Source organism: Anopheles stephensi, chromosome 3 (genome assembly GCF_013141755.1).
Source record: "Anopheles stephensi strain Indian chromosome 3, UCI_ANSTEP_V1.0, whole genome shotgun sequence".
Classification (NCBI taxonomy): Eukaryota; Metazoa; Arthropoda; class Insecta; order Diptera; family Culicidae; genus Anopheles; species Anopheles stephensi.
In genome coordinates this window covers 19,768,315-19,794,612 of record NC_050203.1, presented here as the reverse complement: position 1 = coordinate 19,794,612, position 26,298 = coordinate 19,768,315, and the positions used below count along the sequence as shown (strand labels likewise).

The 26,298-nt window shown below is 45.3% G+C and overlaps 6 protein-coding genes across 10 annotated transcripts in view; 3 read left to right on the top strand and 3 right to left on the bottom strand.

Annotated features, from left to right (window-relative positions):
- The window catches only part of LOC118512741 (G-protein coupled receptor 52), a 40,030-nt gene extending 22,145 nt beyond the window's left edge, over nucleotides 1-17,885 (bottom strand). For 2 of the 5 annotated variants that reach the window (XM_036057615.1, XM_036057618.1), the window contains exon 1: nucleotides 17,711-17,885. The gene's annotated coding sequence lies outside the window, so the exon portion shown is untranslated. Of the gene's footprint in view, nucleotides 1-737; nucleotides 813-17,710 lie in introns of those variants that run through there. The other 3 variants (XM_036057624.1, XM_036057626.1, XM_036057616.1) reach the window with 2 other exon arrangements.
- Nucleotides 1,245-2,599, top strand: LOC118512746. The gene is made up of 2 exons (XM_036057632.1): nucleotides 1,245-1,575; nucleotides 1,652-2,599. The coding sequence occupies exons 1-2, from the start codon at nucleotides 1,430-1,432 to the stop codon at nucleotides 1,833-1,835; spliced, it is 330 nt and encodes a 109-aa protein (XP_035913525.1). The 5' UTR covers nucleotides 1,245-1,429; the 3' UTR covers nucleotides 1,836-2,599.
- Nucleotides 8,447-20,829, top strand: LOC118512740 (hemicentin-2). Its single transcript, XM_036057608.1, has 7 exons — nucleotides 8,447-9,761; nucleotides 19,155-19,253; nucleotides 19,327-19,406; nucleotides 19,477-19,698; nucleotides 19,767-19,864; nucleotides 19,926-20,021; nucleotides 20,487-20,829. Exons 1-7 carry the CDS (start codon nucleotides 9,235-9,237, stop codon nucleotides 20,532-20,534), a joined length of 1,170 nt encoding a protein of 389 aa, XP_035913501.1. The 5' UTR covers nucleotides 8,447-9,234; the 3' UTR covers nucleotides 20,535-20,829.
- Nucleotides 20,648-22,856, bottom strand: LOC118512739. Its single transcript, XM_036057607.1, has 2 exons — nucleotides 22,440-22,856; nucleotides 20,648-22,132 (listed from the first exon to the last, which is right to left on the bottom strand). Exons 1-2 carry the CDS (start codon nucleotides 22,613-22,615, stop codon nucleotides 20,968-20,970), a joined length of 1,341 nt encoding a protein of 446 aa, XP_035913500.1. The 5' UTR covers nucleotides 22,616-22,856; the 3' UTR covers nucleotides 20,648-20,967.
- Nucleotides 22,857-23,165: 309 nt separating this feature from the next.
- On the top strand, nucleotides 23,166-25,152 carry LOC118512742 (syntaxin-17). The gene is made up of 2 exons (XM_036057629.1): nucleotides 23,166-24,151; nucleotides 24,224-25,152. Exons 1-2 carry the CDS (start codon nucleotides 23,830-23,832, stop codon nucleotides 24,844-24,846), a joined length of 945 nt encoding a protein of 314 aa, XP_035913522.1. The 5' UTR covers nucleotides 23,166-23,829; the 3' UTR covers nucleotides 24,847-25,152.
- Nucleotides 25,134-25,922, bottom strand: LOC118512745 (protein LLP homolog). The gene is made up of 2 exons (XM_036057631.1): nucleotides 25,557-25,922; nucleotides 25,134-25,469 (listed from the first exon to the last, which is right to left on the bottom strand). Exons 1-2 carry the CDS (start codon nucleotides 25,731-25,733, stop codon nucleotides 25,170-25,172), a joined length of 477 nt encoding a protein of 158 aa, XP_035913524.1. The 5' UTR covers nucleotides 25,734-25,922; the 3' UTR covers nucleotides 25,134-25,169.
- Between the last annotated feature and the right edge of the window lie 376 nt (nucleotides 25,923-26,298).

Here is a 26,298-nt window from a genome sequence, read left to right as displayed (position 1 = left end):
ACCCAACACCGCAGTTTAATCTAATAACTATCTCTGCGAATAGTTTGCTTTTCCCACGCATCAACACCCGGCTTATCGGTTGGCTTGCTGCTACAATAAAGGGTAATTTCCGCCCGACACAGATATGCGGACTTGGTCCGTGCCAGATATAAGCCACTCGACACCTGTTCACCGCGATAAAACGCTCACTATAAATAGTAAACCACAAACCATATGCCACCGAACAGAAAATCCCTACTGCTTTTATCATTTACCAGGGATAAAAATGTATATCCCCTGGAGAGGCGAGGAAAATCGAATTAGATTTCCACGTGTGGTGCACAGGTGTATGCGCGAGGTATCATTATTATATGGGAGATGGATGTTAATGATAAGCTTGCTTCCTTGCTTGTCAGCGTGATGATTTGCTTTGTGAAAATAATTTCCTGTGCAGATGTAATTCGTTTCAGTATATTGGCTATTGGAGTATCCATGAAACTTTCCTAAATAAATATGTTGGAAGAACTAGTGGTGAAGGTTAGAATTCTTGAAGAACAGCTATCCTGCAAACGTATAACAAACCACAAGTAGCTTCACGCAAGCAGACAAATTCCACCACTACAAACCACCAGCGAAGAAACGTCGGAAGCCAAGTGACAGACCACCACCATTCACTGTAACAAGAAGCAAGATTAACCACGTACGAAAACCGCTCCACTTAGCGTAGGAAGTACACTTGGTACATCCCGGGAGAATACCTTCGAACCGGATATCACGACCAATCACGCACACACGGACACGAACCAGTATCGCTTCAATGGAATACCAATGCTTTATCGTCGCATTTTGCCTAGAGTCCTCAGCCCCGAGCAAAGAAAATACCACTCCAGGGGCAGAGTGAGTCCCGGTCGGAAAACCTCGAAGCTCGCACAATTTGCCCGAGCACGCCGGAACTCATGAGACACGCTGAAGGACTCACCTAACCCCCTGCCGAATCGGTGACGTCATTCCGGGCCCGGGCAATGTCCATCCAGCTGGCACGCTATCCAACTGCTAACGAGTAGCGAAAAACGAATCACTCAAGCACAGAAGACGAGTGATCATCATACGAACGATTTGATTGTGATTGGTGGTGGCGGTGGCGAATCCGTCTTGACGCTTGAACCGATTTACCTTGGCTTGGCGCTTTGTCGGTCGAGTGCAGGGATAGGGGAACTCATTTTTGACAGTTAAGCACCAGCAGGGTGATTTAAATTTTGTGCCTCAGTAAGCATTGACTTTTTATTAGCATTTAACAACCCTGCACACACACACACAAAGCAGGCTAGGAACGATGGAAGGAAGGATTGAAGTTTAGCGCGTTTTTAGTTTTCCTTTTTGACGGAAAATTGATCAAAATTTTGAGTGCATTTTTATATTTCTTTTTGGGATCCAGTTAGTAATAGTAAGGATGAATCCGGTCTTCTTCTACGGCTATGCGGCAGCTGGTGTTGGGTTTGTCATTTCCGTGATTTATCTGGGGCTGTTTAACATCTGCCAGCAGCGAAATCTGCGCATGGTCCTGGAGAACGCCACATTTCGACAGTTTTACGAAGGGTAAGCTTATAAGGGTTTCTTCACCCTTTAGAACTAGCTGAAGCTAATGTTCTTGTTTTAATTCGATTTTTAAAAGCATCAGACATCATACGGTAGCTCAACGGTACTGCAATCGTCAACGTACGAAGCTGATCACTCGACGCATGCTGCACAAAATCAATCAACTCGCCCCGAGGGTTCATCTGCTGTCGGAAGGGCCCCGTTGGAAGTTGATCTACACGCCGGGTGGTGATATACGGGCGATACCCTTGCCATCGTAGTCGATAAATCATTCTGCGCGAAATGTCGATAAGTGCATCTCTGACAGAGTACAGCATCGTTTTCCAGGAGGATGATAGCGAACTGCCCATCACCCAGGGAGGATCATTGAGAGGATTGAAAAAAAAAGCATATTAAATCCGCCTGCCGGAGGCAATATGGAGAATGTTTGTATCTGGTGAACGTCTCCACGTCGTGATATATAGCAATCGCCTCAGTGAAAGTTGGGCTGAGATTTGAAAGTATTGTATGAACTAATTTAAATAATGCAATGGGTGCAATGGAATGTGTTTGTTAATTTCTGAAGTATTTTAAGAAGTCTTGGGAATCTACCAGTACTCGCTTCTTCAACTTAATTTTGCCCATAGCTGAATAGTCAGTCAGGGAAGATATCCGGATGGAAATATATCAAGATCACTCATAAATCAAGCGCAACCACCGAGAATATTCCAGTATCAAAGGATGACGATTCTGTGCCCCAACCGATCCTTGTCTTAATTTCCTTCTTGACCCTCTCCATAGGGCCAAACACTTGTCCAACGCAACGTTACACCCAATTGACAATGACAGTGACCGGCACGTGGGGCCAAAGGTTTCGTGAACTGATCGAGACATGACTTCATATCCCGCCCGAACGCCTGGTGCGCAGATGCATCAATCTGCGTGACCCCACACAAGGCTAACAAAAGGGTTGCTCCAGCACACACAGAGCGACCGCCGATGAAAGTTCAAGTTGAACTCATCAACTCCCGTCACCGGACACGGTACAGATGCTTCGTGTTCTTTCTTTGGCATACATGGCGTAAGGTGTCCCACGGCGTGCGATGGACACGGCTTTATTAATCACTTTCTCGCACGATGTGTGCAATTTATTTGCTAATGAACATAGCAACTACATGGGCTGGGCAAGCGATGGTTTATAGCAATCGTACTCCCGCCGATTGACAGATGGTAAAGATGCGTGTGCAGTATGCAAATAATGGTGAAGAATAATATTTGCCATGCGCAAAACGATCATTTGATGTGATCGAAATGAAATGCGAAGGGTAAATATTGCATTTCCGGAAGATGACGAAGAGCAACGGAACGCCATGTCTCGCACGTTAGCTGGACGGTCTTTGTGAGTTTATTGTCGTCTGTAGACAGTAAAACATGTTGGAAGTGGTAATTGTTTCCCTGCGGAATAGTGTGCCATGTGAACTTTACGGTGACATGTAATGAGCGCATCGAGATGATCGTTGTTGATATTCATCTCATTCAATCAAGATCAATGTCAATCATCTGGAGTAATTGATGGTTTGTTTACCATCAGAATAAAACATTTATTTTAAGAAACAAATATTTATAAAACATATTATTTTATTATCTTTTTGTTTATTTAAGATAGTTAGGGTTTTACCATAAGAATATAATATATGTATACCAACACATTTTAAAGAAAACACTGTAAGAAACATGAAAAACTGACTTTTTCACTGTAATCATATAATTCATCAATGAAAACTATATAAAACAGAAAATATTTGAAAAATAACATAAAAATAGAGAAAGATGTGCATGACAAAGAACCCAAAGAAGAAAACATAAAAGATAACATAGAAAAACAGGAAATAAAGGGAAAATAAAAAAAGAATATAAAATAATGTATAAAAATAGGAAGCACAAAAGATGAGATAAAAAAAGAAAACAAAAGAGCAATACAGCTATGTTGTTCCTATGGAATAAAAAAAGCAGAGAATGAAAGAAAGAAATAGATAGGAAACGTAAAAAAAATATTAAAAATATATGAAGAAAAAGTACAAAATAGATAAATCCCTAAATTTGCTTTGCTCCAGGTACTAGATGTACATATAGGTATAATAAAACACATATCGGATTTACTTAAGACAGTCCTTATCACAACTATACCAACATCTATTTTTAAGCAAAAGAGAAGAAGAGTTTGTTAAAATTTATTTTAAAAACAATTTATCTTGAAATTCTCTTTTCACATTCAGATCAACACCCCGAGCAGCAAATCGAACAAAAAGTTTAATGCTTACACTACAACTGTTCACAAACAAGTTCCTTCACATTACGTGTGCCTGTGCACTTCGTCTAGGAACAAGCCGGGCTGGCCAGACGGGCGCCAGCATGCTGCACCCCAAAAGAACTGCAACCCAGTCAATCATAACGCTAGCGCCACCGTGCGCCTCATAACGTAAACAAATAAATAAAATCCCACACGCCACACAAAGAGTTTTGCTGCTGTATGGTTTATCAACGTCTCAACGTAAGATTTCGTTGCAAGAGTGAAGACAGCGCAGAGAAGAAAAAAAACGCACTCACAAGTTGCAAAGTATGAAGCAAACAAAAAAAAAACAGCAGCAGCAGCTACAGAAGCAGAAAGCCCAGACAGCTTGAGCTGCTGCCTTTAAGCCACGCCGTGTCTGGGTTGTCCAATCGTATGATATTTTGTGCCCACCGGGTGTCAGTGTAGAGTGATGTGATTTAATTTAACCGTCCCCGATCGTAAAAGCAGTCGCTGGCTACCGGTTTGATAGGCTGATAATAAAGGCTATATGATTGGTAAAGCAAAGAGCCTACGACAGGTGTGGTATTATTTAACTTTCGCTTAAAGGCGTGGAGACTGCAACTGCAACGAGCACTGGTAACTGTTGGATGTTGGAAGCGGAAAACAAATCATCCGCGTGCCGTGGTTGCCAAACACTGTCCAAACAGACTCCGCCAGGTGAGATCGCGCGCAGCTCGCTCGGAAGGTCATCTTGCTCAGACAGCACAGTTCCTGAGGCCACGCGCGCTACACGCTAATTTTTCGGTACCTGCCATTTGCGGGAAGGCTCTCGAGAGTGCCAGTCGGATGTCCATGTATGGTCAAGCGCGGACCGGCCACCACCTGCCCCCGAAGGGAGGACCTCGATTTGATAACACACTCCACTCGACTCAACTCCCAACCAGAACAGGTTTTGTTTTTTCCCCTTTTTTGTTCTCTGGTGCGTCACGACGAGTTGACGGTGTGGAAGGCTCGCGGGACGTGCCAGCAGCATAAGTGTATCTTCGATCTCCTCGCATAGCGTGACCGGTGATCGTATCGGAAGGCGTCGAGTGCATGGAAAGAAACAAACCCCGAGACACCCAATGGTAGCAAAAAAAAAAACCAACCGTAGCTTGTGTTGACTCAGTCAGGAAGTGCTCTGACTGCTTTTGCCCACCAAGGCGAGACCTCGGCGGAACCTCCGAAACCGCCTGCTTCAAGGAACGCCTCACTTGAATGACGTGTGTGTCTGTGTGTGCATCGTGAGCTGAACCGAGGTCAGTTCATCCGCAATGGAACGAAGGGCTATCGACGAATCCGAACGAATGATCTCGCGATATCTGGCTCGGTTGAGCGGTCAACCATTGGATTAAACGTATTCCGGGACTGCTCGAGACGAGATCGAGGACACCACCCAGTTGAGAGGGCGTGTGGGGAGAGCTGCCTGATCGTTGCTCCAAAGGTCAATATCCGGTGCGTTGCAGGTCATCAGCGTTCGGTGAAGCATCAGGAAAGCGCATAGAAACTGCAGAAATGCGGATGGAACATGATACTTGCTGCCCTAGGAGAGCGAGAGAACACCCATCCTAGGTCATCGTTTATTCAAACGCTCCCTTGAGGTGCTCCGGGAAGGCATTAGGGTTGCTAATGGGAATTTGCAATATGAAACCGCTCACCATCGCTTCCCGTTATCGTTCCCCTTGGTTTGACGTTGCCCAAAGGTGTCAGTTTCTTGTGCAAAAGAAGATCAACAGGAAGGAAAGCAAATGCACGACGAACCCTTCAATGATTGCTTCAATGAGTGCTAGATTGTATTGATCTGGCGGTGGAAAATTGGATGGCAGTTATAGGGTTTAGTACTAAATCCAGTAAATAGTTTTTAGTACAAGATGACCCCTAGAATATTAGAATGTGTTAAAACTTATGTTAACTTTATTGGGTATTTATTTCATAACATGAGGAAATATTGCTACACTTTGTAATGTATTGAGGATCAAATAATAGACAACCAATGGGCAATAGATAAGATAATTCTAGATAAAAAATTAAGCCTAGACCTGGTCTGAAAATTAATTTGAATTGACCATTTCACTCTCAAAAAACAATCTTCTGTTTTGAAAAGGCCGCACGGAAGTTTTTTTCCCCTCCGAAAGAGTAACACGAGCTACAACAAATCGGGTCGTAGAAGGATACACGACGATCGAGGAAATGAATGACGATCGATCTTAGCGACCTGAATAGGCAAAACAGCAAACACCATCAGGGCCATAAAGATATGTCTCGAGTCACTCGTTGTTCTCGTTTTGTGTTCCCTTCCCTTCCGAACCTCCCCTAACCACTCCCCAACTCTCTGATTCCGCAGTACACGATCTTAGAAACTCCCGGAATTCGACCCAGAATCTGTCCGTTCTAACAAATGGCAACCCAAAGCGAGGGACAGTGGTCGTGCACCGATTGACTGCAAAACAGCAACACAAAAAAGCTACATTAATACAAATTTAAACATGGGCTGGAAGGAAGCTGGCGAGAATCGCGACGTATCTCTCCAGCATAGCACACAAAGAAACAGATTTGGAGAGCAGCAGAGCAGTTGGTGCGTAAATAAAGTGGATAGCAGCAAAAAAAAAAAAAACACCGGCCAAGCTGATCTTCACAGCACACGGAGTAGCTGGGCAAGGATGAGTCAAGCTTTAATTGGCGATGTGAAGTCAACGGAGGCCGACTGTTAAATGCCGCGTTAAGTAGAGGTGTTGATTTTACCTCCGTTCGGCGAAGGGGCATAACTCCGGCGGATGTTTCCATACAGGAGCCAATGTTTCCGGATTGCAGGGTACTCGAGTGGAGTATGTGGAAGGTAATCGGAGCCTAACTCGGAATGTCTCAGGAAGCTGGATTATAGCACAAAATGAGCTAGAAATAAAATTGATGACACAGTACAACTGGCATACATTGATATCCAATGGCCATGTCCAGCGTAACATAATCACCCGTAGAGAAAGAAGCACAAAGAGACTGTTTTCTTGCATTCCCCGGTAGAATAAAGCATCCACGCATCCTCTCGGCTCGGTGATCTGAAGCCTGGAAGCCATAAATAAATAGTTTAATTGGCTCAGATTGTTCCCAGACGATGTTTAATTGGGACCAGCGCGCTGTTCCATAAAATGTAGCTCGGTGCCTAAGCTCTCGCCACACAAGCCGCCGGGAAGACATGGGAGCAGTCGCCTTTAATCCGCGAACAAATGCGGCAACTCAAACAACCCCGCGATCGCTCTCTCTTTCTCTCTCTCTCTATTATTCTTGCTCGCTTTTCGACGCACAGGTGATAAGATAAGCTTGGGTAACAATCTATCCGATAGTGAGCCAGCATTATGAATAAAAAGGCAAATAAAAAGATATGCAAACACAAGCGAAACAGCATCGCGAAAAGAAGGATGGAGCAACAACAAAAAACGCACAGGGATATAAAGTTGGCTTAGGAATAAAGTTCAACGCGTTGAAAAGGTTAGGGCGACGAGTCTGTTTCGAGCTTTGCCGTTCTGTCTCCATTCATGAAGAAGGAAACTCAAGTCGCATTTCTTTTTTGTTTTGAGTTCAGTTCGTATTCTCTCTCTCTCGTTTTCTGGCACGGTTTTGTTGCTCGAACGATCGTCTTGGTAATACTAAACCAATTCGCGACCAGCATCGTTTCGTTGCTTCGAGCAATCAGAACGGCGTGCCCGCGTGCCACCACCTACGTGTGCACCGGGAACACATTGTAGCCACCGAGGGCAAAAATGCTGCTCGAAATGCAACGGATGCAGCAGTGACGATCACACGGAGGAGTGTGAAGATGCTGTTTGCCGGTAGGATTTTGTTTCTCTTTTAACCGCTGAGATATGGTACACGATGGAACCATGGGTGGCAAAAACATGATGAAAAAAAAGGTTTAAATTGGTATTACTCGCTATAATTTCTAAAGAAAAATTATTTTACCGTAAAAGATAGCTTTTAATTCTTATTAAATGTTAAGGTACTGCTATAAGTTTACTATATGTTTGCTATAAAATGTTAGTAGATCTATAAATGTTAGCATCCACATTTTTATAGCTAAATCCCATGTAGCAAAATATTGAACTACGCGATTATGACATAAAGTGACACATTTTCAACTTGAGATTCATTAATTAAAGTTTAAAGTTCAATCCAATTACGTGATCTTCGGCAATTCCCATAGTGAGAACCCTAGCCTTCTGTACCGTGCAAAAAATAAATAAACAGGAAAAGGAGAGAGCAAAACCAACTCTCTAAGAAATAAACAGGCAAGAACAAACCTAACAAAACGGTCACAAAATCACGCACCAAAGCCGCGAGCTCGTTCTAACTCACGAGGCGGAGGACTTGCGTGTACGCGTGTAGTAAACGTATGCAACCCCATCATCATCATCATCACAAAGGATTCCAGTGCGAGAGCAAAAACTGCGACAGCGAGACAAGGAGGGTGCGATGTAATTTATAGCGTATGAATTTACCAGCGCACAAAAGAGAGCTCGCAAAGCAGGAAGAAACCGCTAGCAAAGCATGCCGCGACGCGGGCAAACCCACTCTCGGCCGGTTGCCGGATCACGTCGGCCAGAACGGAGCGCGAGATTTTAGTCCGCCCGTGAGCATTGTGCAAGCCGGTGTGTGTACCGACGACGACGAAACGATCTTCCACCGATCATCGACCGCGTGTTTGCTGCTCGCTGGGCGCGAAAGAGCGGTCGGGAAAGCCTACGGTGTGTGGTTTTTGTGTGGTTTGCGGGTTCTACTGTTCCCGAAAAATCAACGGTAACTTGATCGGTCGCGAAATTGTTTGCATTACGGTGGTTTAGTGCTTTTAGTTCGCAATCAAACAGCCACCACCACCTTTCATCTTGTGCGAAACGGAACCGGAAGCCGGAACGAGTGAAGCGAATAGCCGGCTAAGAAAGGTGAAAATTGTGCTTAGCAGTGAAGTTTTGTTGATTGTGATACTTGTTGCGAAAAAAAAGGTGCACAACAGTCGCAGAGCATCGTGATCGTCCAGGTCAGCCAGCTGCAACTAGCTTGAAGAGCCTCGCCTTCAGCACGATTGCACTGCAACGTACCGTGTCTCTAATTGAGTGCGATCGACGTATCGACGGACGAGCTCTGGAGATAATTGCGTGCTTGATCTGTGTCCGTTTTTGCTACCACACACACATTCTTTACCCCTGTTGCTGATCTCGTAATCCCACCCCACACACGCAAGTATTTCCTGAAGGTACAAAGGAAAAAAAAGCGAAAGCAACAAAGACACCCCCCAGCAAAGGCAAAGGTATTGTAAGTGCACGGTAGTGGTAATCATAATAATAGTGGTCACGCTAACGATGGGTAGAAAATTGGCGCACCATCTGGTGCTTGTTGGCGCGCTGCTAGTGCTAGCTGTCGAAAGTTTCTCGCAGGCACTGCAAGAAGCCGATGATTATACCGGTGGCAGCCAGCCTCACCATCTGAGAAGTCAGCAGCAGAATGCTCCGCACCATCACAACCAACATCACCACAGGCATCGTACGGAGCAGGCCAGGAGCCGGAACCAGACGTCCTTAAACTATTCGCTAGTAAGTGGGCCCGGGTACGGTAATGGTGGTAGTACCGATTATCGGCCACCGTACCAGGGTACAGTGCAGCAGCACTGGGCACACGGTCAGCAGCACGGTGGAGGACATCGGGAAACGCCACCACAGCATCGGCGCCATCACCGTGCCCAGTCTCATCCTCAGCAGCAGCCGGGAGCGCATGGTTGGCGCAGGACATCTTCGAGTGGAACCGTACCTGGGGCACGTCCGGTCAATCGGATGCTGACACGAAGTGGTACTAGTTCCTTGGGAGCCTCACGCCACAATAACAGTACCAGGTAGGCAAATAGAGCTGCTATAATTGTGTAGGGAAGTTTACTCATAGTTTGCTATAATTTAGTAGCTTTGAATATGAATCAGTTTGAAGTTGAGTACATTTTTGCTGGGTGAAACGTAGCAAAATATTAGTTCCTAAATTTTTTAACCATTTGCTTCTGCTTTGAGCAGATTTTTTAAATATTTTTAATATAAAAGCTCGATGTTAAAATGAACATCTGGTCGAGATTTTTTTTCTCAAACCGCCAAGACTGATTTTCCAGAATACGGCTAACTTTATTCAAGGATACTAAAAATGGAAATTAAGGACCTCTTATACTACAAATATTAAAATAATCACACACACGAGATTTCCTTCTTATAACACCTAAACGTTAACACAAATGGCTTCCTTCCTCGCTACCTACTCGTTACCACGCTTGTCTGTTGAGTCTTCAACTCCAAACCCCGTCATGCTGTCTGACTTGATCGTTTACCGCCTGTCGTATTAATATTTCTTCCCATTGAACCATGAAGTATGAACACAAACAGGCGTAAAGAACTTCTATCCGACCGGTCTCTGCCCACGGGCCATAGCATACCATGCAGAGGATGCATTACGGCTGGAGAAGATTAATAATACCTTCTTTCACTTCTTCCTAGCGATCGCCCTGTAAAGCTACTCCCTACTGGCAACGGGCAGATTTGTATGCGTTTTTGTTTCAGAATCCTGTTCATTCACCATCCTCCCCTCTTCTGGAGGATGTCTAAGCCACTGACAAGAAGTGGCATTCTTTTCTCCACCATCAACCGGGATCAAGGTTAAAAAGAACGATACACGAATCTTCAGAAGAAGATCGCGAGATATTGTGATGTTTGGCAGAGATTTTTAGTGATTGTGTTTTACCCTCCTTTTTGCGTGTGTGAGTGTGTGTCCTGCAGGAGGGATTTATAATTAAAACCGCATCGTGAAAAGAACGCATCAAGCAAGCTGATTTGTGTCCCACATCGAGCAAACATTTGAGGTTAAAAGATTGGGAAAAAATTAACAAGCCCATTGATTGTTGTGCGCTGCCTTTTTGTTTTGTTTCTTGCCCCATGAATATCTTTCAGCTGTTCCGAATCCGAATCTCAGCGGTTTATTTATTTTACAATCTGATAGAAATCTAAATCACTTTCCGGCGAACAAGCGCACCATGGACCATGAAATGCTGCTAAATGCATTCAGCAGCAGGCTGTTGGCAAAATTTTCTTGGGACACGCTTTCAAACACACGACACACCCATTCATACCGTTCAATTCCACTGGAGAACCGGCGTTCTTTATGCTATTGGAACGCATTTGCATGCAAATGCAACGGTTTTTTGTTGTTGTTGTTGCGAGCAATCGTACATGTCCGATGAATTGTTATGGGGCGCGAGCAACTGATTGATGGCATCTGACACCTTGTTTGGAGTGAAGTAAATCTTTCGATGCGGTGTCGTTCATTTTGATGATGGGAAACAAATGACGATTTTTGTGTGCGAAAACAGCCAGAATCGTGAAGATACCTTCTCATGGGGTGCTTTTGTTTCGTGGCTGTGGTTTTATGCGATCTTGTTAAAGGATTTTATAGCAACCGTTAACACAGGATGTTTTTGAGAGTGGAAAACAGATGTAGAAATTTGTGTTCGACATGAATAATAGCAGATTGGGACATGCAGAAGATGCGTCTACCTTATCTAATATAAATAATGAACCATAATTCGGCTGGTTCTATTTTATAGCACCAAAGATTAAGTTGGATGTGAATATTTTTAGGATTTTTTTCCAAAAAGAAATAAACCTCATTATTTTTCTGCTTATATTAACAAACCAGAAATAGCATAAGGCCAGGCCGTTCCATTAAGATAAAAACATCAAGTGGAATGATTAACATTATTTCAGACTTTTCTAAGTATATTAGTACTCAAAGCGTTTTTATAGCAAACCGGCATAGGCCAAGGATGGTACTTGATAGAGGGCGGTCCGGTGGCCGAGGCGATAACGGTGTCGGTCTTCAAACGGCAGGACCGGGGTTCATATCCCATCCAGATCCCCTCCCCGTACGTAGGGCTGACTATGACCAAATTAAATCACAGAAAGTCAGAAATGGCCGAGACTTCTCGAGGCTGTAGTGCCAAGGAAGAAGAAGAAAATTCCTTGATAAAATGCACCAGCAACCGATCACAAACGATCACTTGAGAATAAAATGCGAAGAATGTTGTTGTGCTAACAATCTGGAGTGGCCCTTAGTACCTACAATTTCTTCACATCAAACACAGTTTTATCTAATTACCACATGAGCTCCAGTAGGAACGTAAGAAATAAATCAGAAAATCACACACATGTTAACCCCGCCTCATGAGCTGTGTGGATGGGATTTTCCTGCAGGAGTTGCTTCCCATGGCACGATAATGGCGCTCGGCAAACACATCAATCAAGCGCCACAACCGTCCGGCTCCGTATCCGTAAAACCTCACGCAACAGCAGAACGTTCTAATGACAATTCCCTTTCGGATTAATGAATAATGGAGGCAATAAGTCATCGAGTGATGGCATGGGTCGGTCAGTGCAATGGTCGGTCAGCTGTGCGTCCCATAACTTGTGAAACCCTTCCAGCAGCAAAGAGTCAATAATGCTGGCTTTTTGCTGTTGTCATCGGACAATGATTGGTGTAATATGAGTTCTACATGTTGTTCGGCACGCAGTTGGGTTGCTTCATTCACTCTGCCCACTGGAGATCGCTATTATCACACCCACTTAATATACAACGCTATCCAGTGCGCTAGAGCTGCAATGTGTTAATGCAGTAGTTAATGCAATTGGAGCTGCAGTAGCTCATCCCGATGGAAGGAGGTTTTACCACTCAAATGGAAAACGATCGAATCGATGTATTTATTAGCCCAGGAATGAGTGATTTCATTGCGAGGGAATATTGTTTTATGGGTGTCTGTTTTACATTCAAAAATTTTGTGCGTAATCGTCTAACGAACCGTACAGTATTATCCGGGCAAATAATCCGGATTGCATTCGAACATAATTCACATCCCGGGCCCGGTGGTCGGTTGTGACTCATAATCCATCCCTCAAACGAAACCTCGTTTCCGCATGTTTTCCACCAACCAGCTGCATTGGCAGGAACACCTCAGGCATGACTTTTTCCCCCCTGGTGCTTTCTTTTGCGGCTTTTTTCCGTCGATCATCTGCGTTACGACACCACGACGACCGACAGTGCAAAGTACGGGCACAGGGAGAGAAGACAAAAAAAAAAAAATCGCACTCGCCGACACTTTCGCACGCGTCCGGCTATTAATAACTGAGGGGGCCTTCCTTCGTCTGGGAAGGCGACAACGACGACGGTGACGACCATAGACCGAAGGGCACTACCGCGCTGAACATGTGTTTTGTAGTTGTTCTTACGATTCGATCGTGGTGGCCCTTTCTGGGTTGGGAAGGAAGAAGACGCGAAGGTAAGACGATCGTAGAACCGCGTTGGATGGTCAGAATGTTTGTGAGTTAAAATCGAATTTTAAATAAGCCGTTACCAACCTGAGAAGATGCTTTAGAGAACAGTTTAAAGAAGTGATATGATCTTAAAGATCGAGTCTTCTTCTCTTGGTTGTGGAAAATTAAGCGCTACAAAGCTACTAGATAAAATAGATAAAACGAATTATGCCTGAAAGGATCATAGACGTATTGCCATGAACAAGTACGGCTTTAACTTGACGATGTTAGATTTCATGAGGGAGATCAGACGTACGATCGTAGTGCCTCTGCCTGGCAAACGAATCATTTTACATTCAAAATTTTTTATGTGAATTTAATGAAAAAATGGGAGTTCTACCGGGATGAGTCATCTAGGTCATTATTTGAAAAACATTTCAGAGGCAGTTCCATTCTACGGCACAGCAAAACAAGCACTAAGTAAAGGCCACGTGATCAAACGTCAAATGACACACGTGAAAAATTCCAACATGAAACAAAGCTACGCCTGTATACTTCAGTTCAATAACATCAATCTACGCCAATCGACCTATATTAGCAATCACTCACTTAGCTTAAACAAGTGACGTACTGAAGTATTTCAGCCTTCGATTTGTCAGATACTATAGCTGCTGCGCGACATTTATTAAATATGATGAATAGGATAGAAATTTTTGAGAAATCAATTTAAAAATGTTTAAAACAATATATTTCACTCAATCTTTGCATCCCAAATGGCAAATGGCTGTACGTTTGTCTCGCGCAAATTATAGCACAGTAATATTATGAGCTATAAAAACGAGCCACAACAGGGTGATGGTGACGGCAAAATGAACCTGTTTTTGGCAAAGGTAGCGATCGTCCTTGAGCCATCTATCACGGTGAAGAACTTCATATTCCACTGCACAACCCATGTCGGTCGTGATCAACCCCTTTCCTCCTAAATTGATGGCTATCTGCAAGTTTAACAACCCATGTTTAAATACCGAATCTTCAAAGTGTTTTCAATCATCAACACAACAAACTGAAGTGTAAAAATATGCTGCTTTACATGTGCTAAACCTCGAAATGAAGTCTCAATTCACACCTGTTCGTGTGAAACATTTCTACCAGACTAGACTTCCTCATGCTCATGTTCGAACAATAAAGATGAAAAATTATCTCCAACAAATTGACACCGTCCACAACCCTATACGTCCCATAAAGGAACTCACTGCTTTATGGCACTGCTAACGCTGCTGGCAGCGGGTGGTTTGAATTTCAAACGAAGAAACGTTTGAAAAGGATTACGCCACAACTTCGAACCCATTTATGGGTATCCTACCACTTCATCATATTTATGCGACAATAAAAAAAGGGAAGTAAGCAGATGACTCAAATCCCCCCAGCGCTCTATGGATCTCGGCAACATCGAGACGGCCGAGTGACAACAGGTAAAGCTGATATCACCCCATTTGCATATGCTTCATATGTTATCACCACGAACTGCTCATCATTTGCGCATATTTGCGCGGCTGACGTTAGCTGATCTTGGTAGAAGTTGTTGAAGTTGCTTCCGTTTTTTATTGCCACTTGCGGTACGTACGGTGGTCGTCGGGTCGTTCCAGCCAGTGGCAGACAAACCTTGGCGGCTGATTAATAGAGTCAACACTTAATTCCTGCTGCCAGGGCAAGCTCTTGACTCGGCGATGGCTTGATATCTTCACGGTTAGTAAAAGAAAACTCAAACACACACACACTCACGTAAGAGATCTTTCACCGTGGTAGAGTCCGGGAGTAAGTTCTTAAAATAATCGGTCATTTCCTTCGCTCCCTTCGAAGTGCAGAGCAGAGTCCTTTACCACCTCGGCAGCAGTGCACAGTGCGGAGGGCGTGAATTATGCGATCGACCCCACTAATCGGCACGGACCTTGATTGATCGTTTGCAGTTGCGAATCATCCAAGCCAAAGTACGGGCCATGATTTATAGCTCGATTCGATGCAACAACGGATGGCGGAGAGTCCGGTCCCAGGATGGCGAGGTTTGGTGATTGCAGCTACAAGTAGAAACGGCCGATGCAATTTAATGCACTCCCGCATTACACCGGGCATACTATACGTGTCGTGTCGAAGGGCAATGTAGAAGCGGGCATTTCGAATGCAACCACCGTACCATCCACCGTTCCCGTCGTGTGGTGTTCGTGGGTAACGGCTTAATTAAGATCTGCGTTCCACGTGTGACCAATACGTTTTATGGAAAGAAAGAACACAACCCACGAACGCCACACGGTTATTTAGCATGCAGAGAAGGGAATAAACGAGATGATGATTGCTTCCTGCAAGAATGCACCTTAAATCGATAATTGACGCTGTTAACCGTGGGGTTTTATTTATAACAACTACGCCGGGCACGCTTTTTGGCGTGATTGAAGGATTCCGGTAGGGTAGCACAGGCGCGGGATCAGATAGATATGCGAAGAATTTTAATCCTCGTGCGGGGAGGTCGTGTCAAACTTTGTACCGGTGTACATAGTACGGTGTAATTTGAGGTCGTTTCAAGCCCATTTAAAGGCTATTGAAGTTGATGTGCATCTTACTGGTCGTTTTTGAATACTTCAGCCTTCTTCATGCTTAACAGGACTATATGCTGATATACTGACAAGGAGAATGCATTTGTTCTGAAGAGGAGAAGAACCACTTCCTAAATGCTAATAATTTCTCTAACTTTGTATCTTCAAGAGATCTCCCTTTAACCTCTCAGCTTCCATGAATTGTGTGAGTTGATTGAAGTCTACCAATTCTAGTAACTAGATACTAGGGGTCCTGACGTATGTTCAACCAAAGGTCGAACAGAATAACAATTTTAAAAGTATTATTCAGAAAAGACTTTTAAATAATCTGCAGGATCCATAGGTTATTTATATAGTCCCGTCTCGGTTCCACTGTTTGGAGCAATTCGGTGGAAGCAGCGATTGCAACGCCGGTCCTCGCACGGCAAGACCGTAGATCAAATTTCATCCGGATCGCCTCTACGTACCCAGGACTATAATATTTAGTCACAGAGAGCCAGAAACGGCAGGCCGGGACCTTTCGAGGTTGTAGTAGCAAGGAAGAAGAAAGATGATGGACTTGGAATTTTTACTCAAGATCTCATCTCTAGGGACTTATAAGTGGTTAAGCAAATTAAATTAAATTTTCTACAGAAAATCATTATAAGTAAAAGTTCATAGGAAATTAGCTCTAAAAACCCTTGTTTAAATATTTTTATATACTTCTCTAAAAAAAGACCTTTTTTGAAATGATAGATGCCTCTGTAATTCCTTATGACATGAATTACAATAATTCAATTTTTTTTAAGAAAAATAAGGGATTATCTCAGAAATTATTCTTAATGCAAACCAAAAGAAATCTGAAAGGTCTCTTCATCGAAAAAAAACCCATTAAACTTTAAGCTAAAACCTCTCCTTACTGACCAACGCTCAACCAACTAGGACGCCCCTGCTCAGGACACCCCCCGCTCCGTATCCTTTTTCCTCTCTTTCCCTTCCCTTTTTCCCCGCCGAACGATGCCAATTGTCACGCAGCTCACATTTACGGTAATCTGAACTTCAAATGTACTGCTGCTGAGCGGCCTGGTTGGTCGCCGATGCCATCCACCGTACAGACCGTGCCGATGATTATGGCACGCCAAACCGATGCATATTTATTGTCTGTCATTCGTGTCGTGTCGGCGTGGGGAGGGGAAAATCATTACCGGCAAACTATCGCGGCAGATGCGGCAAAAGCCATAGCCAATCTGGCGAAAATATCAGTTTCGCGGGATCGGCCACCGGTATGATCGTATTTCATTGAATTTATTAATAACCACGCGCTAAAGAACAAATCACTCGCCGATCAACGGAACCTGGCCGAGGGAGGGTTGATGTGTGTGTGTGTGGAGAGGGGAAAAAGGGAAAGAAAGGATAGTTTTCGCCGTTGATTTTGCCTATTAAGGTGCTGTGAAGGGAAGGCAACGGCTCTAAAAAGGGCAACAATATTTAGAACAAGAAAAAAGTCACTTAAAATCACGCGATAAAATTGGCAGAACGTGACATAGGAAAAACCAAACAAACAACATTACAACAAACATGATCACTACACAAAACAATAAACCAACAGCACAGCAGGCAAAACAATTTTCCACACATTTTTTACGCAAGAATTTCTTCTAACTTTGCTTTCCTTTTTTTCCACCTTTGATTTTCCTTCACACACAAACACACAACCACACAGTGTGTGGCGCTTGGTGGACACTTTCTCGATTATGATCACGATCGCGCGTATATATTTTCATTAAAAATAAACACTTTTCACACGAGCGCGCGCTTCGCACACACTTTGCGCGTCCCCTGCTTACGATATAATTACGGAAGCAGGGCGGAAAATTGAGCGGAAAGGCGCAAGCAAAAAAAAAGAAAACGAAAGGAAACCCAACCAAAATCACACTCACTTTTTCCATCAGAGAAAGAAGAACGAATGTTGCACTACACTAATATAAATTAAATCGCTTTTTTTTGTACAGTAGGAAAAAAAAAGAAAGTTAAAACCGAACGCCACCGACGGTTCCGCCGTCGAACCGATTTAATTGGCGATTTTGATAAAACTAAGCGCACGATGATTGCCACTGGCCATTCGGCCAATTAGAGCATCCTTGGGAATGCGTGAGAACTGCTATCCTCACGATCGGGTGGGAGAGCAGCAGAGAGCGAGAGCGAGCGCGAGCTACGGCTATACGAGTGAAAGATCACATTATTTGGGAGGATCCCATTGATGGGATGTTAATTTGGCCGGAAAATGAGGATAGGAAAAACAAGCATCCACCAAGTGGGGGGTTTTCTTGTTTTTTTTCTTCGTCCGCCATGATGAGAGCTCGCGTAGTGAGACGAACCGTAATCCATCCTCACGCTCACACTCCGCTTCTCACTCGATCGAGGCATGAGATGAGACACGGATGATATGCTCACACGTGTGGATGCCGATCTATCACAGTGATTACGGGCCCACGGTATCGGATCGAGAGAAGCTGCGCGTGTGTACAAGGGAGAGGTGATCATCACCGATCGTCTTATCTCACACCGCTCGTGTGATCGTGTGAGAGTAGGTGTCACTTGTAAATATATTGACACATCTCGCTTAAGGACGGCACAGTACCGCACAGGAAGTGACCGTTTAAATGCGATCTTTAAGGGTGAGGGGTGAGGGGGGGGAGAATCGAGATGGTGGTTGGGAATTATTTATTTCCTAAAATTAGCAAACCAATTTTAGCAACCAGTAGTACCGATCGCCACGGTTGGGACTGTGACCTGCCACGTACTGTGATATGCTGTGTGTGAGTGTACGATCGAGCATGATCGATCTTGTATCACTCTACAACACACGGAAAGAGTCTAATCGTGTAGCTAACCTTACATTTTGGTTTTAAAACCCTTCCGACTTATATTCTACGGTACAAAGATAATCAAAAGAGACATTTTGTATCGACCATTCGCGAAAGCGAATCGGTTCCCATGCAAATGCGTGCGTCCATAACCTGCCAGCCAGCTTAATGGGGCAAGCTGCAAAGCGAGAACAGCCATTAGAACTGGGGAAGCCAGTTCGTGGCCTTGAAGAGTTATTAGCCCGTACCGGGAAGTGCATCATGTCTCACCCGCTCGCGGGGGGTCGGGGAGGCCACTTTAGTGGCAACAATCCTACTCGGCATTCCCGTCGCGATAAGTGTGATGGCACCACTTTTTCCCACAATTCTTCCAACCTCCGCTTCCTTTGTCTGGCCGGTTGGTTTGTGTTGCGTGTCTGTCGTCTGTCTCGCCCGCAGTAGAGGAACGTGCCGTTTTCACCAACAAGAGGATGGGTGTTGATTTATTTATTTATTTTTTCCTCCGTTCCTTCCACAGAAACAGAAACGTGTGCACCGTGTACATCTATCGGAAGTCGGTGGTAAAGACGTACCCCAATGCACCCTGCACGGATCCGGCCAACTGTTCTGGTCTGCGGTAAGGCGCACGTGGCGATAGCCTTAGTAAACAAACACACATGGTTGATCTTGTACTTTCGAACTTCAAACAGGACGTACCCGGTAGCGAAGCGGGAAACGTGTTGCCGTGGCTGGGACACAACGACCACCGTCGCCGATGGGTGTTTTAAGCGTAAGTAGCTTCCTGTAATCTTGATGCAGCTTCAATCGCGTTTAACATCTACTATTCCTCTTTCTTCTAGCGGTCTGTCAAACTCCGTGCCGGAATGGTGGCCAATGCACTGCGCCAGATCGTTGTACCTGCCCGACGGGATTTACCGGCAAGTACTGTGAGATGGATGTGAACGAGTGTAAGGAACATAAGCCCTGTGATCAGACGTGCTACAATACCGAGGGCTCGTACTATTGCACGTGCCGCGAAGGCTTTATGCTGCAGAGCGATCGCCAAAGTTGCAAAAAGATCGGTAAGTTGTGACACTTTTGGGGGAATCAAATCGATGAGCTGCTTTTGAATCGTTCACCTGCGTTGCAGATGAAGCGAACGACCTCGCGACGGAAGCGCGAGATATGGAGAACGACCTGGACGTTGATTACGACAGTCTGGACATTCGGTTAAGGAAGCTGGAACAGGTGAGCAAAGGATCCTTTTTTGCTCGAAGCTCTTGTTATAGTAAGATCTTATTTGTTGCAGATGGTGGCATCTCGAGACGATCGGCAAGAGCTTAACAAGAAGGTCCAGTACACGATGGAAGCTGTTTCGGTGCTAAAATCGCAGGTGGCACGATTGGTAAGGACGTGTGGATAGCATCCACAACTTTTCTTTAAACAATTCGACTCGATTGATCCATCAAGAATTAAGGACTTTCCAATTTTTGGAGACTCGGCCACTGTTGAGAGTCATCAGCCTCTAAATCTGCTGATGGCTGCGGTTGGGAATTATATATAACAAGACGAGCTTGTCCAGGATCTTCTAGAACTTCACATCAGATTCTTCTCTAGCCTCCAAGTCCTCTGTTATCAATCAGCATCATCGGAAATTAGAAGCTAAGCTATCTGCAAACGTAGTTTCTGGACTACAGTGAACCAAAACTGCTGCAAATTATCAGATTACGCAACCTTCTTTTTCTGCACATTGCTGACATGACAAAAAAGGCGATGGACAGTTAGGACCATCGCTAGGACACAGGGTTATCGCATGAAAATCGTTAACATCAACTGATCGCTTTCCTATTCGCTTGTTCTTCTACAACAGAGCCAACGATTATTTCCCTCGGTGGACTACGGCAATCGGGTGCACTGACCTGCCAGCTGGACGGGCCGAAGGAGGTTATATAGGAGACCAGGGGGATCACCTTCCCAAACAATCGCTTCGAATGCTGCCACCTCTACCTAAGTTAACCGTACCGAGTGTGCTATGTTCAATAGAATGAAAGTCTTACATTTATTGTCCTTAAAATGCTATTGCCTGTGTGTGTGTATGTATGTACGCGTGCGTGTGTTTGAGCGAGTTGTGTGTGTGTGTGTGTTTCTTTTATGTGTAATGTTTTTGTCAAAGAAGGAAGATTAAAAATAGACTACTACCAAAACAATCGAACCAATGCTTCCTGTCGACTATTTCTGTTTTTTTTTCTCCATTTGTTGCTGCTTTCTGCTTGCTGCTGTGGCCGGTTGGTTATCGTTTTCTAGAATCTCCTAGTTTTTCAATCGAATCCTGAATCCCGTTCTTCACCCGCCTACTCCGACCAGCTGGCCATCAGCTCCGGGAACACGTTGGTCTCCCAGTATTCGAGCGCTTTCTGCAGCTTCTTCACCACGAACGGTTTGTTGAGATTGAACGAGTGCATAAACAGTTCGTTGTTCGTCTCAAAGTTCGGATCGGCCACACACACCACGCCGGACGTGGCCCCGTACATCAGCATGTGTACCTGCATCTCCAGGTAGTACTTCTCCTGCAGGCTGCCATCGCTCGTCACGTACTTTTTCATGTTTTCGTGCGACCGCGGACACTTGATCTCCACCACGTGCTGTGGGCAGATACCGTCCGGCACGTCGAAAATGATCGGAAACGAGGCGTTCATCGTTATGCGCGGACTTTCGTACGTTCGCTTCGTGTACTTTTCCAACCGCTGCCGGATGGCCAACTTCTTGCGCTGCATCTGCATGTCGATCTCCTTGTTGCAGCCCAGTATCTTCTCGTGCAGCAGTTCGGCCGAAACGGCTGGCTGGATGCATTCGAACACCTTCGCACCGGTAATACGGCCGTACCGTAGCTCCTGAAACCAGGGATGGAATCGGGGCTGAAATTTCACCTTATCAGCCAGCACACCCGATGCCGACGCCACGACCGCCTGCGCGTGCTCGAAGAACTGGGCCACCGTGTACCGGTTCTTGACGCCGCAGATGATCAGCTCGTGAATCGACAGGTTGGCAAACTTTTTGTTCGCGGACGAAAAGTTCCACCGCAGCGGACAGTCGATATCCTCCGTCTGCAGTCCGTGCACCACCTCGCGGATAAAGTTTTTGGTTTTGGTCTTGTTGAGCGTCGGTTTGCCCGGCAGCTGCTCCAGCTCGGTCGCGAGCGGTGTGTGGAAGAAACACTCCACATCCTGATGGGTGCCGGGCTGGTCACGCGTGTGCAGCCACAGCAGAAAGCTTATCGTGTGCTGGCAGAAGCCAAGCTCCGCACAATCATCGCACGCGACCGATTCCACCTTATGGTGCACCTCGTCTATCGTGACCGTCAGGGTGTAGATTTTGATTTCCATGTTTTCTCCATCGTCACACGGCCCGATCGAATGTATCTGGCCCCTCACCGTGCAGTACGAATCTTCCCGCCGCAGCTGTACGCATCCGACGGAATCGTCACCATACTCGGGATTGTTATCCGCACACGATTGGCTGCAAGTACAGGCGTGGAACGAGGGAAAAACGCAAATTAGCTTCACCAAATCGGATTCGGTCCATCATCTGCTGGTGCCAGTGTGAGTTGTTTTGAACGGGCTGCTGCTGGCTGTTTGTCGATCAGCATCGCGAGTCAACGACGTTCAATTTGACGGTCACCCGAAAATGACAGACATATCTGCCACATTCAGATTGACGTTCCGCGAAACGACACTAGGATCCGTTGACCGCGCCAAGACACTGCGACACAGCCGTACGGGCCCACAGCCCGCGTACGCACGGCATCCAAACCCGTCCTACTTACAGTGCCTTCAGGTGGCTATCGTTGCCGGACACCACCTTCATCAGGTGCAGCATGTAGTCCCACAGCATCTGGCGCGTTACCGTCGGCAGGCTGAACGTGTACGCTTTCTGAAAACCGGGTGCTAGCTCCTCGAGATCGCTCGACCGATCCACCACAAAGCGCGCATCTCCTTCCATGATGGTGGTTGTTGTTTGCCTTTTTTCGCTTGCAGTACGCCTTTCGCGGCCCGGATTTAGTGCGGGAGTTTATCTACCTGCTGCGCAATAGTGGTTGCAAGGATGGGACGTGATTTTTTCACCGTGTGGCGAAGAATATTTATGCTGCCGATTGTTTACCTATCGTCACCGATGCTCGATGACGCGAAGAACACTCACACACGTACGCACACAGCCACACAGAACGCAAAGGTACGCGCGGTGCTGGGAAGAAGTGAACCCTCGGTGGGTTGTAAACGGGTTTGGATGTGATCCAAAATTCGAACGTTTTTGAATTCGGCTTCGAAAATGACGGTTGGATTGACGAACATGGAATTTAACTAGTTTAGTTTTTAAAAGACTAGTTAAAATACCCTAGGATGAGTTAAGTGGTGGTGTGTAGAGGAATTTTGTATATAATTTTTGTAATATACAGCAAGACGTTTATCCAATTTAATCATCTTAATGATTAATCTATATTTGCAAAAAAACTCTATCAAAGAAACTGAATAACTGTTCTTTGAATTTACATCCTCAGAAGATTCAGATCCTCTTAATCTAGGTCAAAATAATTAATCAACTTTTTTTCTGGCTGTGGATGTTGCGATTTTTCTCATACGGCCTTCCATTCCGTGATATTCTTAATACTCAACTGAAATCTAGGCTATGGCGAGCACTGGTAAACAAGAGTGACTAAATCACTGAAAAAAATCGTTGAAATTACTTAAAACAACGTGATTCATGATCCAAAACACGCCCATACAAACATAAAGGTTAATGGCGCCTGTTCCCTAGTACAAACTAAACTCAGCACAGACACATCGCTCAACGTAAAGAAAACAACCGTCAATAGGGACCCGACGAAGGGCAAGAAAAACAATAACAAACCCCTATACATGAATCAGCCTTCGAAAAATAGGGCTGCAGGGAAAGGCGATGTGTGTGTGTAGAATCTAATCACGGATCGATTTGCGTTCTTTGTTTCCACTTTCGATTTTGATAAGATTTGACGTTATTTCGTTGTTTTGATTACCGTCTGTCCTGTGTTTGTTGTGCGCTGCGTACGCTGCGAGCAATTTTGCTTGCCAGAATCGTGTCAGTAGGTGATCCGCAACAACGCAACAGTTCCGTATTGTGAAAAACGGAAAAGAAGAATCCATTTCCGTAACACTCACTCAACCCCCTGCAGAGAAGCAATGGAATCGAACGAAGTGGACGAGAAAATCCCATTAAAGCTGGCGCAAATATCGATCGACAAGTTCAACCAGACGATCCCCCAGTACCTGACGGTGCTGCAAAACCATAAATGCAACATCGAAAAGGCTGGCTCGCTGAACGATTGGGAGAAGGTCAAACGGGAACAGCTGAACGCGACGCGTATCGTAAAGCAGATACGGTTTATGCTGGTGGAAATAGATAAAGTGCGCCAGCGGTTGCGACCGACCGATTATGACCGTTTCGATGAGGGTATTGAGTCGACCAAGAAGGATGCGTTTAGCAGCATGGCGGAGTACATGGGTGAGTGAGGCGAGTTTGGCATTTTTTTAGGTCTCATTTCTTACCCTTTTCCTTCTAATTGATTCCCAACAGCAATGCAGCAAACGTTACGTGCCCAGTCCGCACGGGACTATCAGCAGCGCCAGTACGATGAGGAAGAACGGTCCGGTGATAACAATGCCCAGTATCCCACCGGTGGTCGGTTGGCGTACGTTCCACAGATTACCAGCTCGTACAACATGGAGGAGCACGAGCTACGCCAAAGAGAAGAATGCCTACGGCAGATGGAACATTTACAGCACGAAATGGAGGACATCCAGGAGCTGTACCAAAAGGTGCACGATTTGGTGCACGAGCAGGGCGAAACAGTTACCAAGGTCGAGGAGAACGTCGATGTGGCGCAGATCCAGGTGGAGGCAGGTGTAACGGCGCTACAGCGTGCGCTCGCGTACAAGAAAGCGGTTTACCCGTTGGCCGGAGCATTCCTTGGCTCGTGTATTGGTGGTCCAATCGGGTTAGTGGTAGGGCTGAAGGCTGGCGGATTGGCCGCACTCGGCGGTGGGCTGGTCGGGTTTGCCAGTGGGAAATTCATCAAAAACGTGGACGCTATCCCGGACAGTGATGAGGTCGGTTCGAACGATAGTGCTACGGAAGCGACAGCCGGCGATGCACCGGCCGAACCGGGCGAAACGCAACCGATCGCATCGAAAACTTGACAACTGTTTAACCGCTGCACGATTCAGTAATCTGTCGAAGTACGTTCAGCAGCCACCAGTCGATTTTACTCACGGACGGGGAGAGCGTTGTTAGTTTGTAAGAGCTGTACATTGTTGCTGGAGCTTGCGAGTTGGAATTGCTTACCGATTGCTTACCAATTTCATGAACAATTCTCCGCTGGTATTCTCCGATTAATCGCCGCCGTATCACCATTATCCCATTACACTAGCCACTAATGTGAATGTTTGTATCCGTCGTTACAATGGAAATAAACCCAAAAACCACGTTCTTTGTGTTACTAATAACAAAATCACGGTTCGGTTTATTTCGCCAGCAGTGCCTTCCAGTTCGATCCTCGGTCGATAAAGTGCAAACGGTGGCCACGGAACTGCCGACACCTGACGCTCTTACCCTCGCGGCGTCGCTGCTTCATGCGCTCCTTCTTCGCGTTATACCAGACCGGGTATTGGCCAAACTGGTCCCGCTTCGTTTTCACGTTGTACACGTGCTTCACCTTCGTTTTCGGGTTGACCACCGTTACGAACTTGTCCTGGTTGACGTACTCCTTGGTTTCCTGTTCGATCAGCTCTTCAATCGCTTCCTGCTTTACCTGCTCTAGTTCCTATACAAAAGGGGGATTATGGTGATTAGTACCCGTATGTGTGTGCATTTGAATTGAAACCCAAACAGATTGGACCTTCCTACATACCTCTTCCTGTTTCTTCTGTGCGGTGATTTCCTTGATTTTGTCCATCAGTTTTCCTTCGCCCGCGTCTTCCTCGATGAAGCCGAGCATTTTCTTCAGTTTCTTCAGCTCCTTCACCTTGTTTTTGGTGCGGCGAATGGCGTTGTTTTGGTTGCGCCGTTTCTTACTGCGTGCAGTCATGCTGGTGCCGGTTTCTCGGGTTTATTCACAAGGGAAAGCGAAACGAAACGTGACCGTGGTACGATTCGGGATTGTTTTAACACAAATGCAGGTGGTTTTGCACCGTTTTAATACAAACAATTGTAGAATGCAGCACAGAAACGTGGTGCTTCTACTTGGTCGTATTGTGAAAAAGGCATGCTGAAGGTGAACGTCGTACGGCATTTGACGTTTCGCGATATGACGTATGGGAATCCAGTTGTAGGTGCCATGGTGTGTAGTTGTTTGTTTTAATAGTTTTTATTATAGTTTTGAGTGATTTATTGAAAGTAAAGTAATATTTGATTGATGAATAAAATAATGATTTACCAAAATGCTTCATTGAAGGAAAACAGATAATTTAAAACTAAATTTTAATTCAAACTAGCGTGGAAAAGATTTGACCTCTCAACTACGGCAGTGTAAACGGACCACGCTTGCTTGTAGAGTTTGAATCGGTGAAATGTTTCACGATATCTGCCGTTATCATTTGAATTTCAAACAAAAAATAAAGTTTAAACGAAAACACCATTAATACATTCAGAAT